This window comes from Lolium perenne, chromosome 3, assembly GCF_019359855.2.
Source record: "Lolium perenne isolate Kyuss_39 chromosome 3, Kyuss_2.0, whole genome shotgun sequence".
Classification (NCBI taxonomy): domain Eukaryota; kingdom Viridiplantae; phylum Streptophyta; class Magnoliopsida; order Poales; family Poaceae; genus Lolium; species Lolium perenne.
Genome location: NC_067246.2, coordinates 320401342 through 320416943, shown reverse-complemented (window position 1 = coordinate 320416943; position 15602 = coordinate 320401342). Strand labels below are relative to the sequence as shown.

Here is a 15602-nt window from a genome sequence, read left to right as displayed (position 1 = left end):
CCGCTCTCGATCTAAAGGAAAAAAAAAAGGTGGACCCCTCAACCACATACCATTTACATCTCATGTGGACGGTTTGGTGCAAATTCGGAATCAAAACATAGGCTTACAGTGCAAGGGAAAGCGAAAAATAGGGAGTTTTGCCTCACTGCATGAGCGTGTGCGGCGCTGTTCCTAGGTGACAGCCGATTGAGGTACAGCGGATGGGTTCCTATGGAGAGGGGTGGGAGTGTGGTTGCCAGCTTACCATGGTCGCTGTTGGAGGCCAGAGAAAAGGGCAGCAGGCGCGCTGGCTGGACTATCCACCAACATATTGTGTGAAACAGCCGTTGTAAAGATATTGCACAATTGTAATTATTTTTGTAAAGTCTAGTGCAATCAAACTTTTTTCAAAATCGATTGTAATTTCAGGAACTTGTTCCAAAATTGACTGTGATCTTTCAAGAATTTGCATGTGACTATGTTCTAGGTTGCTTAGGACAGGTGCTTTGTGTTGTGGTTGTTTGATCTGTAGCCGGTTTTGTGTGGGGTCACGCTCGTTGCTTGTAGCGAGTGGTACCGTTCTTGTACTCAAACCTCTACCTTCTATAAAGATATGGTACAGGCGTACTCTCGAAAAAAAAGACTATGCTCTAGGTTGTCAAAAAAAATTGAAGGGGATTGCTTCCTGCGATTTGGCCAATGTTACAAATTTTGGCGACTATCCAAATAAGGACCAAAATTTTGGATGTGACCAAAATATAATTAGGCTGGATTCTAGGTACCAACAATACCTTCAAATCCAAAAGCTAGAATGACATGCTGCCTCAAACAGAGGTACATTGCATTTTGAGAAATAAATTAGCGCAACCAATTCAGATCAGATTCCCATAAATAGCAGAGTTTGCAGATCCTCAGAGATCAAAATGCCCAGAAATTCTAGGAGATCATAATCTTGAGGGAAGAGTTTTACAACCTAACAAGGATCAAAAAAGAAAATATTGTACAGAGACTACTAAGCAGAGAGATAACATTAGGCTAGTCTCCCGCGCCAATCAGGAACCACATGTCATTTACAATCATGAGGGCCACCTGAAAGGGGCAGAATTGCGTCTTTCAAGATTGGAGCATTTCGCTCCTTCCAACAAACTCCACAAACTCCAGATGGTGAATGAGGATACAAGGATGGCTGCCAAACTTCTTTGCACTGCTCCAAATTCACCATCTCCCTCCAGCTTGGAAAATCAGAATTGAGTGTAGAGGAGGAGGTGTCCTGGTCACAATGAAGTAGAGCACAGAGATGTGGCCACAACCTCTTTGTAGAAAGGGCATTTAATGGTCAGGGGTCATGTTCGGCGCAGATTCTAGGATGCGATCACAAAATGAATGGATAATGCACTGACCAACCTTGGCTAGTCTAGACTCTAGACATTACCACCCAGGCCCATAAAGGGTGTGCTGCCTCTGTAGTCTTCTTCTTGTGGCCGCCTCTCCTATCACAGTAGCTATTTACAACCAAGATGACACCAGTAGAGTCTCCTCTCTTATCATGGTACTACAAACAACCAAACAAGCACCACCGCAAGTCGAAGCTGCTGAGCTAGAGAGCAATGACAACTAGGATGGGTTGGAGCAGATTGAGAATGTGAGGCATACAGAAACGTATCTTCTCTTCATGAACCAAATGAAGTAGAAAGAGCTCAAAGTCCCTCATCCCCAAGGAGTGAGCATAGCGCAACTGGATCAAAATTAGCTCTGATGACGGACACTCTTGTGCTGAATAGTCTTGAACATGTAGAATTTGCCTAGGAGCTTGTACGAGCATGCTCGAGCATGGAGATCAAAAGGTTTTAGACTCTGTAATAAGTTGATGCGGTTTCGTTCCCAGTGGAAATGGAGCCCGGGAACCACATCTCTCGATCTAAAGAAAAAAAACTGGATCAAATCTGCATCTCTTACCCCTCAATCGCAGCCTCACGAGGAGGCCCGTACAGATTCGAAATCAAAACCTAGACTTACCGCATAAGCGAAGGAACGGAGGGTTTTACCTCGCTGCAGCCCACCGCACCAGTCGCGTGTGCTTCGCTGATCCTGGGCAACGGCGAGTGGAGGGGCGCTGTCGCCGGTTCGCCTACAGTTGCCGTTGGGGCCGCGCCGCTGGAGGCGAGAGAAAGGGATAGCTCGGTCAAAATAATCCCTGACCTGAATCGTCTCTACCTCGATTCTGCTCGACGGCGCTGCGGTCGTCGCCATCGCGCTCGTCCACAAGGTTGTCCCGCATGTCCACTGTTCCGCTCGTCCGCCGCATGTGCAGAAGCTTCACGAAAACCATGTTAATGATCGATCTACAAAGTTAAGGGTTTGTTTTTAACCAAACAGGATATTTAGGACCAAAAGTAAAATTTCAGTCAAGTTCAAGCCTTCAAGGACGAAAAGTGGACTTCCTTGACTGCTAAAATATGTTCCGAGCCGCTCTAGTTCAATCATCGAGCTCAGGCGAATGAACTTGAGAAAATACCATTTCTAAATCGATGATGATTTCACGAATTTGCATGCAACGATCATGATTGTACGAATTTACAGGTTTGGGAGGAACCAAATCTGTCCTGGTTTACTTCCTGTGATTTGGCCAGTAAATAAGAAAAATGGAGCGACAAGTTGGCATTGGCATAAGCCAAAATTTTGGTGGCTATCCAAAACAAGGACCAAAATTTTGGCTGTGACCAGAATATAATTAGACTGGATTTTGAGCATCAAAAAATCCAAAAGCTGGAATGGCATACTGTCTCAAGCACAGAGTGATATTGCATTTGCAGAAATAAATTGGCGTAACTGATTCAGATCAGATTCCCACAAATTCCAGAGTTCGCCGTATCCTCAATGTCAAAAGTCACCCTACATGCCAGAAGTTTGAAGAGACATGAACAGAACATCCAGTTCCGCAGCTGCAACATTCAAGATGACATGGCCAAAAAAGACTACTGCCCCACCACCCCCTACTTTCAGGTCAAAGTTCAACCTCCCAGCACCTAGTTGGTCAGCTCCATGATGGCACTGACAATGTCGCCATCGGCAGCCTTGAGCGCCTTCACGGCCCTGGATCTTGACACGGAGGCCTGCGTCATCACGAGATCGATGTCCTTCTTGTCCACGCCAGTCTCGTCTTCATCCTCGTCGTCCTGGGCCGCTGCCACAGAAGGCTCGCCCTTTGAGGGGCCACCTCTCCCACCTGGCGCCTTGAACTGCTCCGCGGCTTGAGTCTGCAGCTGGTTGCTCATGTCCTCGATCTTGGCCTCCCCGAAAATGTTGTAGGTGTCTGAGTGTGGGCTCTTGAAGACATCTGGCTTGGAGATGACAAACATAACCTGCAATTGTGAAAGGGGAGTTAGAAAATGCAACAGCACGAGCATATAGGATGGCTACAGGGAAGAATGGCATGAAGTGATTAGGAAGCTCACGGTCTTGCTCTTCTTGACAGTAACACGGCTCACACCAGTGATGGCCTTCATACCAAGTTTCTGCATGGCTTTTCTGCTCTTCTTCATTTCCAGTGAAAATGGAATCACCTCTCTGAGCTTTCTCGATCAAGGAAAAAAGAAAAGGTGGATCAAATCTGCATCTCTTAACCCCTCAACCGCATCACATTTACATCTCACGGGGATGGTTGGTGCAAATTCGACCTAGGCTCGCTGTGCAAGGGAAGGCGAAAAATAGGGAGTTTTAGTGTTTTACTCACTGCATGAGCATGTGCGGCGCTGTTCCTGGGTGACGGCCGATTGAGGCAGAGCGGATGGGGCGCTCTGGAGAGAACTGGGGATGCGGTCGTCGTTGGGGCCAAGCCTCTGTAGGCCAGAGAAATGGGAAGCAGGCGCTCTGGCTGGAGTGTCTGCCAACACATTGTGCGAGACAGCCGTTGCAAAGATATTGCACAATTGCAATTATTCTTGTAATCACACGTGGTCTAATGCAATCGAACTTTTTTCAAAATCAATTGTACGAACTTGTTCCGAAACCGACTGTGATTTTTCAAGAATTTGCAGGCGGCTATGTTCTGGGCTGTCCAAAATTTTGAAGGGGCGTGCTTCCTGCGATTTGGCCAATGTTACAAAAAGAATAAGAAATTAGAGTGACAAGTTGGCATCCGGCAAAAGCCAAAAATTTGGCGATTATCCAAACAAGGACCAAAATTTTGGTTGTGATCAAAATATAATTAGGCTGGATTTTGGGGACCAACAATACCCTAGAATCCAAAAGGTAGAATGACATAGTGCCTCAAACAGAGTGACGTTGCATTTTGAGAAATAAATTGGCGCAGCCAATTCAGATCAGATTCCCATAAATAGCATATTTTGCGGATCTTCAGAAATCAAAATGGCAAGGAAGTCTAGGAGGTCATAATTTCGAGGGAAGAGTTTTACAGCCTAACAACGATCAAAAAAGAAAATACTATACAGAAGCTACAAAGGAGAGATCACATTAGGCTAGTCTCTCATGCCAACCAGGGACGACATGTCATCTTCTCTTTCTTAATACTTGGTTCCATTTTGCTGGCCTCACATTGAGCCACGTCACTGTGTCAAATTTCGTGCCACACCCACGCGCCCCGACACGTCCGGTTGCCCTTCCTCTCCACACACACCACGCTCGAACAGACGTCCAGACCGCCACGCCCGACCGGATGCAGCACCACGCGCGCGGGATTCTCTCCCTTTCATCTCCCCACGACGGAGGCTCCATCGGCGCGCGGATCCTCTCCCTTTCCTCTCCAGACGCCCGAACGGAGACAGAACCGGAGCACCGGCGAGCGGATCCTCTCCCCATCGACATCGATCTCTGCTGCCCTTCCTCGCCAGATGGCCCGACACCGGCCCATGAACCGGCTGACTCTCTTCCCCTTCCTCGCGTCCCCAACGATCTCTCCCCATCGATCTCTGCCCCACCACGGCTCGGCCGTCGTTCGTCTTCCATGATGTTTCTCTCCACCTTCGCCCGTTACCTAAGAATTCATGGCCACACAAATCCATCCGCTGCGATCTATGCCCTCCTCACCACAAATGCTCGTCAAACCATCCCATTGTGCCTAGCATTCATCAGCCATCAGTTCCCTGTAAATGCATAAGAAACTGCTAGGTGGAACTGACCGGACGCTGCCTCCATGCTTAAAAAGATCACCTCCACTCTGGTAGTTTCCGCTCCAGGTTCTCATATCTCCATTCTCATCTTATTCACTGACTCATTTTTTGCCAGTCTATAAGGTTGCCATTATGCTGGAAAGCTGCTCGACATTATGCCTACCCCAATCTGATTGGAATTTCATTGGATTCTTCATGGTGCTTTGATTGGATTTCAATTGGATTCTAAGCTGGTTGCTGAAGCAATGCGGATCATTCTGCAATGCGGATCATCACGCCTATGACCATACTGGACAACACTACGTGCTTAAATTGGTACACAAGCTATCATCTCTTACATTTATTTGTTTAGTTTGCAGTGAATCAACCCACGCATCTTCTAATTTCTGCTTACTGCTGGTATTTTGTCTTGGTAAGCAATGGGTAAGTCAGTTTTCCTTCCAAAAAAATTCAATTTCAGCTGCAGAGTTGCGAACTATTTGCACCTCCATATGCATTGTGTTACAACTAATAGAACCAACAGTCAAAAAGGTATTTACCTCCAATTTGGTGGTCATACTCTATTCTTCTAAATAAATCTAAGGTATACCTTCGCAGGATGTGCTTTACAAATAAAAAGAGAGATGAGACTAAAACCTTTTTTGTAGGTGAGGATTTTTTACTTAATTTTATGAAGAAGTGCAATATTTAACAGGTCGTCTGCCTTATTTATATTACCAGCCAGTGCAATATTTAGCAGTTCCCATTTGAAGAACTATCCGGAGAAGGACCACTATACTCTTGATGGGCAAGAATGGACACAGACCGACATAAAAAAGTGATCTCCTTTCCAGTTCTGCCAAATGTCTTCAGAACTTTACAATCACTCATCGGAATCTACGTTTTTTTATTTCCATATGGGATTTGTTTAGTTTACAGCGAATCAGATCACGCATCTTCTAATCTCTGCTTCCTGCTGGTATTTTGTCTTGGTAAGCATTTATGGGCAAGCCATTTTTTCTTATAAAAAATGTCAATTTCAGCTGCAGAGTTGCGAACTATTTGCACCTCCATATCCATTGTGTTACATCTAACAGCCTGGAAGGTAAACATTTAACAACTTTGCAACCAACTAGCCACACATGTCTTTATCAAGTTTCCCCTTCTTGCGGTCTAAGTTCACTTCTGAATTCAGATTTTCAGTGTGAAATATACATTTGTTTTACTTGATGGGCTGACAAGTGCGATGACCTTATTCCAATGATAGTTCTGAAGAAGAGATATATGCTTCAGAACAGATTCCATTTAGTTTTATCCATCTTCTATTCATTGATAATTTCTCATTTGTAACGTTCTGCCGAATTTGGAATTATGTCCATGCCATCCTTTTTCTACAGTTTGCTTTTGCAATAATTAGAGGTCAAAATACATCCTTCCAATGAAAATGTTTCCTTTTCTTTTACTCTTTTTCTCTCTTTACTATGCACTTCTCTTTTCATCTCTTCGTTACACTCTACCGCCATATATTCTCATTACTTACCCCTACGGCAGTTTATACAAGTTTGGTTGGTAATCTGCCTTGCATCGTGAGCTTTGGTTTGTGCAGAACACAAGTATGTCTGCTGTTCTTGCAGGCAAAAAACAACCGCTGCCAACTAAAACTTAAACAAAGTAATCAATACTAATTCTATGCTAAAAAAAACTACCTCAGTTAATTCTTTTGCAAACGTCCATTTTAAAGCTGCTGTAGCAAGCCAGGGCCGACCGCGCAGTACTTCCATCTTCAGCTGATTGCTAGACTGAACCTAGCAAAACTGTGCAGAGCGCACGTACTTCCATCTTCAGCTGACCGCTAGATCGAACCTAGCAAGACCTATACTGATGCAATGCCAAAACTCACAAGAGGGGAACCAAGGGAGGTATTCACGCGCTGACATCACAAGCATTCTTGGGTCAGATCATACAATCCACAACTGAATACATCAAACATGGAAAGATACATGTGAGGGCTATCCTTTCCGATGACAAAATGTAAGAAGATGAATAGTGACCAATGCGTTCATCAAGCAGAGAGATCATGTAATAAACTTTTTATCAATGAAATGCTCTACTTTACATCAAAGTTTTCATAAATCTATAAATATATGAATTCTTATTTTGTACATTGCTGAAAAATCCCGCCGCAACGCGCGGGGTATCATCTAGTTTAACAATCACGAGCGCCACCTGAAAGTGAATGAGGCTACAACGGTGAGGAACTGAAGATGACTGCCAAACTTCTTTGCACTGCTCCAAATTCACCAACTCTTTCCAGAGTTCCAGCTTGAAAAATCAGAATTGAGTGTAGAGGACGAGGTTACCTAGTCACATTGAAGTACATCACAAAGATGTAGCCAAAACCTCTTTGGGGAAAGGGTAATTAATGGTCAGGGGTCATGTTCGGTGCAGATTCTAGGACACGGTCACAAAATGAATGGATAATGCGCTCACCAACCTTCGCTAGTCTAGACGTTACCCACCCTCGCTCATAAAAGGCGTGCTGCCTCTGTAGTCTTCTTGTAGCCACTTCTTGTAGCCACCTCTCCTACCATGGTATGTACGTACTTGCAACCAAGATGACAACCAGTGGAGCCTCCTCACCTATCATGGTACTACTAGCAACCAAACGAACACCACCAGAGTCGAAGCTCCTGAGCTAGAGAGCAATGACAACTAGGATGGGTTGGAGCAGTTGAGAATGTGAGGCATACAGAAACGCATCTTATCTTCAAAGAAAAGGGGAAGTAGAAAGAGCTCAAAATCGCTGATCCCCAAGGAGGGAACATAGCGCAACTGGATCGAAGTTAGCACTGATACTGCAGTGTCTCCTGCTAAAAAGACCTCAAGAACTATAATTTCCCTAGGAGCTTGAACATTGATCGAGCTTCGAGCATGGAGATGAAAAGGTTTTGAACTCTGTAAGTTGATGTGGTTTCGTTTCCATTGGAGATGCAGCCGGGGAATCACCCCTCTCGATCTAAAAATAAATAAAAACTGGATCAAATCTGCATCTCTTACCCCCTCAATCGCAGCCTCACTGGGAGGGCTCATGCAGATTCAAAATCAAAACCTAGGCCTACGGTACACGCGAAGGCGAGGTACGGAGAGTTTTACCTCGCTGCAGCCCACCGCACCTGTCGCCGGGCTCGCTGAGTCAGCCGCCAGGCACGAGCGTGTGCTTCGCTGTACCTGGGGGCGATGTCGCCGGTTCGCCCACGGTCGCTGTTGGGGCCGCGCCGCTGGAGGCGACAGAAAGGGATAGCAGGTGCGATGGCTGAAAGCCAACACCCAACAGGGAGAGAGAGCGCTAAAATGTTTTCGGAACCGCTCTAGTTCAATCGTCGAGCTCAGGCGAATGAACTTGAAAAGGTACCCTTTCAAAATCGATCAGGATGATTTCACAAATTTGCAGGCATAGACCATGAATTGACGAATTTGCAGGCGACGACGTTCTTGGCAGAACCAAATTTTATCGTGGTTTGCTTCCTACGATTTGGCCACTAGGAACAAGAAAAACGGAGCGATCAGTTGGCATAGGCATAAGCAAAAAATATGGCGACTATACAAACAAGGACCATTGGGCTGTGACCAGAATATAATTAGGGGCAGCAGCAACACCATAAAATCCAAAGGCTTTAATGACATACTGTCTCAAACATAGTGATATTGCATTTGCAGGAATAAATTGGCGCAGCTGATTCAGATCAAATTCCCACAAATTCCACGGTTTGCCAGATCCTCAAGGTCAAAATGTCAAGTAAACCTACATGCCAGAAGTTTGAAGAGACATGAACAGAACATCCAGTTCCGCAGCTACAACATTCAAGATGACACGGCCAAAAAAGACTACTGCCCACCACCCCCTACTTTCAGGTCAAAGTTCAACCTCCCAGCACCTAGTTGGTCAGCTCCATGATGGCACTGACAATGTCGCCATCGGCAGCCTTGAGCGCCTTCACGGCCCTGGATCTTGGCACGGAGGCCTGCGTCATCACGAGATCGATGTCCTTCTTGTCCACGCCAGTCTCGTCTTCATCCTCGTCGTCCTGGGCCGCTGCCACAGAAGGCTCGCCCTTTGAGGGGCCACCTCTCCCACCTGGCGCCTTGAACTGCTCCGCGGCTTGAGTCTGCAGCTGGTTGCTCATGTCCTCGATCTTGGCCTCCCCGAAAATGACGTAGGTGTCTGAGTGTGGGCTCTTGAAGACATCTGGCTTGGAGATGACAAACATAACCTGAAATTGTGGAAGGGGAGTTAAGAAAATGCAACAGCAAAAGCATATAGGATGGCTACAGGGAAGAATGGCATGAAGTGATCAGGAAGCTCACAGTCTTGCTCTTCTTGACAGTAACACGGCTCACACCAGTGATGGCCTTCATGCCAAGTTTCTGCATGGCTTTTCTGCTCTTCTTCTCACTCCTGCTCTGCTTAGATTTTCCACTAGCATCACCTCCTAGTACAGGAAATTACAGTGGCATATTGTCAGATTTTCAAAAAAATGCATAAGACCAGAACTATACAACTAGACATAGTTCACTTCAAAAGGATTACTATTTGTAGTCATTAGAAATGGCAAGTGTAGCATTCTTACAAGTTACAACACTTCACTTTTCTCAAGCAAGACTGAGCAGAAATTGTGATAATTCTTACAACACTTCACTATTCTCAAGCAAGACTGAACAGATTTTCAAAATTTTACGCAAGACCAGAGGTCTACGACTAGGCATAGCATTTCATGGATTATTAATTAGTCATTAGAAATGGTAAGTGGACACTTCACTGTTCTTAAGCAAGACTGGCCATTAGTTCCTCATATAATGGAAAACTACATTATAAACTCACAATAAATGCATTGAAATGATTCACCAACAAAGCTCCATCAAGACTACACTTGCAAAAGCAAGATTGTACATTCAGAACTGCTCCTATCAAACTAAATGCTATACCTGAGCATTCACTTATATGTCAATGCAGATAGACATTGATAGAAGGTGTTGCCTCGGTACAGAAGTTAATATATTATATACAAATGACAAGCAATACTAGATAGAACTATAAATAATGTACATTAAGCAGCACTCAATAATTCAGAAATGAGTGAATATGAGACAGTTCCAAGAGATGAAGAACATAAACCACAAAGGCATAGCTGTAAGTATGGAAAGAACAGAATATTGGGGAGTATAAACTTGTCTGTGTCTATTCTTCACATAAATAACAGGTCAAAATGACTCAAAATAAGAAAAGGAAAAGAGTTTGTATCAATAGTGAACCAAATCAGATAAAGAAATAACTAACTTTAGCTCAACAAAACAAAAAAACAAATCAATTATTCAGCAGTTGTATAAGCAACTTTCAGTTTAGAAACTGGGAACAGGAAATAAAGTGAGATATTTAAACTTACATTCAAACACGTATTACCATAAGAAATAGGCTGGTATTGTAACTAAAGCACAGCTACTTGAACTGAACAGAAAGAAGTACAGAATTTCAACATACCCTCAACATCATCATCATCTTTATCATCCTCGTCGTCATCATCATCTTCATCATCGTCATCATCATCCTCAATGATAGGCTCATCTCCCTGAGAGCATGCATTAAAGAGATCACTACTTGACAGTTGTAAGCAGTAAACACTAGCCAGCTCCACTTCAAAACAGGTCATATGCAGAACAACAGAAGCTTGGCCATATGCGGAAATGAAAGAAGAAAAAAAGATGAACGGTCTGGCCACAATATTATATTCCGAGAATGAAGATGCGAGTCATGAGTGGCTCCACGGCTTATCACTTCACATAACCACACTTGAAATCCAAGCTCTGCCACTAATGTAGCACAGAGAAATAGCATCAGCAGAGGATACAAGGAAAAGAAATCACATTCCAAAAGCAAAACAGAAGAGTTTGTACATAACAAGGAGCTTTCATTTGTGTTGACAACAGAAAGCTATGCACACACACATTTATATTTTTGCTGCAGGTAATGTGCCATGCAGCAATATAAGCTAATATGCATAAGAACAGAACATAAAAACAGGGCATATACAGCAGAAAAAACAGACTTAGCCATATGCAGAAATGAGAAAGCAGTAAGCAGTCAAGCCACAGTATTATCTTCCCAGAATGAAAATGTGAGCATGTACGAAGTAGAATCAGCAGAGGATAAAAGACACCCCAAAAGCAAAAAAAACTAAACAAGGAAGAATTTTTACAGAACAGGGAATTGCTGTGTGTTAACAACAGAAACTATGCTCACACATCAGCAGATAAGAATATGTACAACATAATTAGGTTCCCAGCTGACAACCAAAGCTAACCAACAAGTCATGCCACATTTCTACTGCAGCAAACACTAAAGGTCAACGATTGTTTCTATGCTCGCAAGCTAGCAGCAACACACATAATTAGGACAACTGACAAATAAGCCACGAACCCCAGGTCTATAACATCAAAGTTAGGACCAGAAAGGATCAAAGGAGCAATCTTTGCGCATGTAAACTGAACTCCTGGCTGAACAAGCCAGCAAGATCCCTGCACATCAAACTACCACGCCCTCAGCTCCCACGGCGGAGGCCAGGCCCAGGGTCTCGCCCGCCTTCTCCAACAAAAATCACCAAAAAGTTCAGTAAACAGATGGAAAGAAAACAGATCGAAGGCAGACGAGCCACCAGTGCTGGATACGACCAACTAACTACGCGGCCCTGCAGCCAAAGGCGAAACCTTTGCTGCCTAGTTCGAGAGCGAGATCTGGTGGCACAAAGCCATGTCCTTAACAGAGGTAGAAGCCGATCTAAACGCCGAACAAGCACGGAGACGGCATGGGAGAGGCCGATTTCAAGAACGCGAAAAAGAGGGGTGGTGGAATGGACGGTCACCTCGATCTTCTGCTCCTCGAGCTGGGCGCGGAGCAGCTCCGCCTGCAGCTCGGCGGCCGTCATGGTGGCGCGAGGCGGAGCGGACGGGGCCGGGGGTAAAACCTTGGCGGAGGGACGAAGGTAAAACCCTAGAAGCGGAGCCGGAGAGCAGCGAGACCGGACTGCGACTGCGACTGCGACGGGAGGAGGAAGAGACTGCGGCGTTTGACTGGTGGGGGTCTCTGTCCTGTGGTCTTTGATGGGAGTAGAATGGGCCGAGACCGTAACAGTTGGGCCATAGTTAGAGGTCCGTCTTGGAAATGATCGGGCCCATTTCCTCGGCTCATCTTCGCGTGCAGCCTGCTTTTTTTTAGGAAAACAGCAAGAATCTGTACTTCTAAAAAACAAGAATCTGGATCATAATCCTTGAACATCCGACCTCATTTGCCAACCCTTCTAATAGCTTGAGCTTCTAAGGTATTCGCGTGTAGCCTGACACGATCGAATTCCCAAAAAATTAGATTTATGTAGTTTTTGCACGACCACAAGAGATAGTGTCGTTGCCAATTCGAAAATACTCCAGAGAAGGGATCCTCACGGAGGAGAGAAGAAGTAGGGGTCATAGGGCAGAGTGTATAACATCCCAAGTTTTCAATAAAAGGAACAAGAGAGAGATTCCCAAAGATCCAAAAATTAGAGCCAACAAAAACTTTTTCTCATCATATAGGACTATGCATATAACTCACCTTATTAATTATTTGAGTGTGTCTTTGCCATGATGCTTGCTTATGTGTTTACTCTTACTCTAAAACCCTAACCATGATCACTTGATCATCCAAAGTCAAAGAAAAAGAAAATAGAAAAGAAATTATAAAAATCCATTCCACACACACATATGGCTTATGCCATTTTTACAAATCTTTAATCTAGACCATTTTGGTTTGCACCATTAGTTGTAAATAGATACTAAGCACTTATTAACACCTTTGGAAACAATCAAACTCAATTCAAATCAAATTTGAATCAAAATTGTGCTCACATGTGATTATGGTCATATGTGACAATTTCAGCATGATACCCACTTTGAGCCCCTGGTTTTTGAGATTTCACATCTACCCTTGACCAACTCTTTGCACCTCTTCCAAGACAACATCAAGGAGAACAACTTTGCTCAAAACCACAACCCCAAACTCTGTCTCAATTTCAAATTAGAAGCAAGCCAAGTGGAGACTTTGAATCAAAATTAAGATCATATGCAAAATGGGCTTTTGCATTTCAATTCCATTTTGACCACCACCACCACCTTTCTACTCCAATTAATATATGATTACAACCCACCAAAAAGATTTGCAAAATTTAAAAATAAGTTTCTTTCGGGCATTTCATCGAACACTTGTGAGGCAGGGAATCAAATTGTGCCCATACTGAAAATGGTGGAGACTTAGTCCAAGCCTGAGCCTCCACTGCACCACTGGAGCTTCCTCTCACCTCCCTGCACCTCTTCCCTCACCTGCCCAGCACTGGAGCCAGCCCACTTGACCAAAACTTGCCATGACGTGGCATGGCATGTCCATCTCATGCCATCACCATCTCTGGTCACCACTGGCCTGCCTCACCATGTCACTTCTTCTCCTCTCACTCAGTTGATCACGACCAGACCGAGCCACGACTGGAGAAACCCTCGCAACGGGCAGAACACAGCGCGCCCAGTGGCGCCCAGACACGCCCATGCCCTCGCCAGAGCGCGCATGGCGCCAACTCTGGACGCGCCAGAGCGTGACGACCCACGCGCCCTCGCATCACCTCAGCCCCCTCTCTCAGCGCCGGTCGACGCATGACGCCACCCTGCAGCGCCTGGACACGGCCACTTGCCCGCGGGAACGCCGCAGTCGACGACCACGACGACGATCACCCGCCGCGGTGCTGAGCACTCCCATCAAGCGCACCATCTCTACAGAGCCTCTTCTGCGCCACGATAACGCGCGTCATCTTCGCCAGTACAGCAGCAACCAGACGCGCCCACTCCTTGCCCCTTCGCAGCCCTGGACCGACGACGACGTCGGTGACCCTAGCTCCGCTCCACGACCACCTCCCTCTGCTATAAAAGGAGGACTCCACCTCTCGATCTGAGCACGCCAATCGCTTCCTCTCATCTCACAGCCTCTCCTCGACCTCTCAATTTGCTCGATTAGCCACAGCACCGCCCCAATCGCAAGATCATCGCCGCCGCCAGTACACGGAGCTCGCCGGAGAAGGAGGTTGCCCCTGACGACGCCACTGCTACATGGAGCTTCCTCATCCACTCCAACGTCGCGGCGCACCACTCCGACGATCGCCGGAGCTCCGACGGCCGCTCCGACCCCCTACCTCCGCCTCCCGTAAGTCACAGTCTCGCCGGAGAAGACGACCTCTGTGGGCCGTCGATCTCGCGTGTAATCGCACGGCCACCTTTCCCCGTACCGTTTCGCTGGCCACGCCCCAATGACAGGTGGCCCCCGCCTTATCAGCTGGCCCGTAGAGATACTGGGCCGGCCCCTTTTCTTCTCTCTCTGCACAGCCCTTTTACTTTCCCGCCAGCCCACGTTTCAAATTTACAAATTCAAATAGAGAAATATATGCAATCTAATGTTAACTTTGAAATTTAATAGGGACAAATATACTTGGCCAAATTCTACAAATTTTATATATTTGGAAAGCTTAGGATTTTATCTACACAATGCCACTGGATTGAACCCTAGATCTATTATAGAATTAAATTAGGAAAATAAACAAGGCAGGGACTTTTCTGCCTTAGAATAATTATTAAAATTCAACCATAAATGCTTTTAAGTTAATTCCAACTCCTATAAATCACATTACACTTGTACTAATTGTTTCTGCAAAAATATGCCATGCTTACTTTGAATGATCATGGCCTAGTTTAATAAAAGGACTATATGGCTATTTCTAGTCAAAGATATTGTCCAAAACTATTAATAAATCTCATGGGAGTTTTTCTCTCACTTAAATCTTGTCACCAACAACTCAAAATGAGGTAGAGACTCTGATCATTTAGGTCTCATATGATTTGTTGATGATATTAAATCTCTACCATGCTAGGATTAAAGTGTATGAGGTGCTCACCTCATTTAAATCATTTTCTTAAATGATAAGTGTGAAGAGGTTGACTTTGGTCAACCTAGGTCACATATTATTCGTGAGAGAAATTAAATCTTAATAAGATAATGAGAGGAAATTATTTCTCTAAGTAATTCAAAGTAACATCTAAATTATATGAGAGGAAATTATTTTTCTTAAATAATAAGAAAAACACATCCACCAACTTAATAGTAATGTGTGATGCTAGTTTAAGTTGTGTGCATCATGAGTGTACCTAGTTAGTAAATAAGTTTGGTATGATGATTGTGTACCCCGTATTCGTATTTTAGAGTATCAAGAGGAGGAGGAGGTCTACTTCCAAGGAGAAGAAGACCACTTTGACCAATTCCCCAACCAAGGCAAGATAATACTCTTGCAAAGTGCAAAGCTCACCATGAGCAAGGCATTACCCATTTACTTTATGTTCATGATCCTACTTCCCAGTTTTACTTTACAAGCTTTATTTACTTTTACTTTATCAAAC

General features: G+C 44.8%; 2 protein-coding genes across 2 annotated transcripts; both read right to left on the bottom strand.

Moving 5' to 3' along the window:
• Positions 1-2756: 2756 nt before the first annotated feature.
• Positions 2757-3574, bottom strand: LOC139838635 (nascent polypeptide-associated complex subunit alpha-like protein 1). Its single transcript, XM_071828669.1, has 2 exons — positions 3435-3574; positions 2757-3341 (listed from the first exon to the last, which is right to left on the bottom strand). Exons 1-2 carry the CDS (start codon positions 3519-3521, stop codon positions 3006-3008), a joined length of 423 nt encoding a protein of 140 aa, XP_071684770.1. The 5' UTR covers positions 3522-3574; the 3' UTR covers positions 2757-3005.
• A 5196-nt stretch (positions 3575-8770) lies between these two features.
• LOC127345642 (nascent polypeptide-associated complex subunit alpha-like protein 1) lies at positions 8771-12209 on the bottom strand. Its single transcript, XM_051372128.2, has 4 exons — positions 12002-12209; positions 10624-10711; positions 9453-9577; positions 8771-9358 (listed from the first exon to the last, which is right to left on the bottom strand). Exons 1-4 carry the CDS (start codon positions 12062-12064, stop codon positions 9023-9025), a joined length of 612 nt encoding a protein of 203 aa, XP_051228088.1. The 5' UTR covers positions 12065-12209; the 3' UTR covers positions 8771-9022.
• Positions 12210-15602: the final 3393 nt, after the last annotated feature.

Bases quoted from the DNA above. Each gene is read 5' to 3' on its own strand.
- LOC139838635 (XM_071828669.1), bottom strand. From the start codon at position 3,521: ATGAAGAAGAGCAGAAAAGCCATGCAGAAACTTGGTATGAAGGCCATC. The intron at 3,342-3,434 runs GTGAGCTTCCTA...TCACAATTGCAG, and splicing joins CTGTCAAGAAGAGCAAGACC to GTTATGTTTGTCATCTCCAA.
- LOC127345642 (XM_051372128.2), bottom strand. From the start codon at position 12,064: ATGACGGCCGCCGAGCTGCAGGCGGAGCTGCTCCGCGCCCAGCTCGAG. The intron at 10,712-12,001 runs GTGACCGTCCAT...GCATGCTCTCAG, and splicing joins TCGAGGAGCAGAAGATCGAG to GGAGATGAGCCTATCATTGA. The intron at 9,359-9,452 runs GTGAGCTTCCTG...CCACAATTTCAG, and splicing joins CTGTCAAGAAGAGCAAGACT to GTTATGTTTGTCATCTCCAA.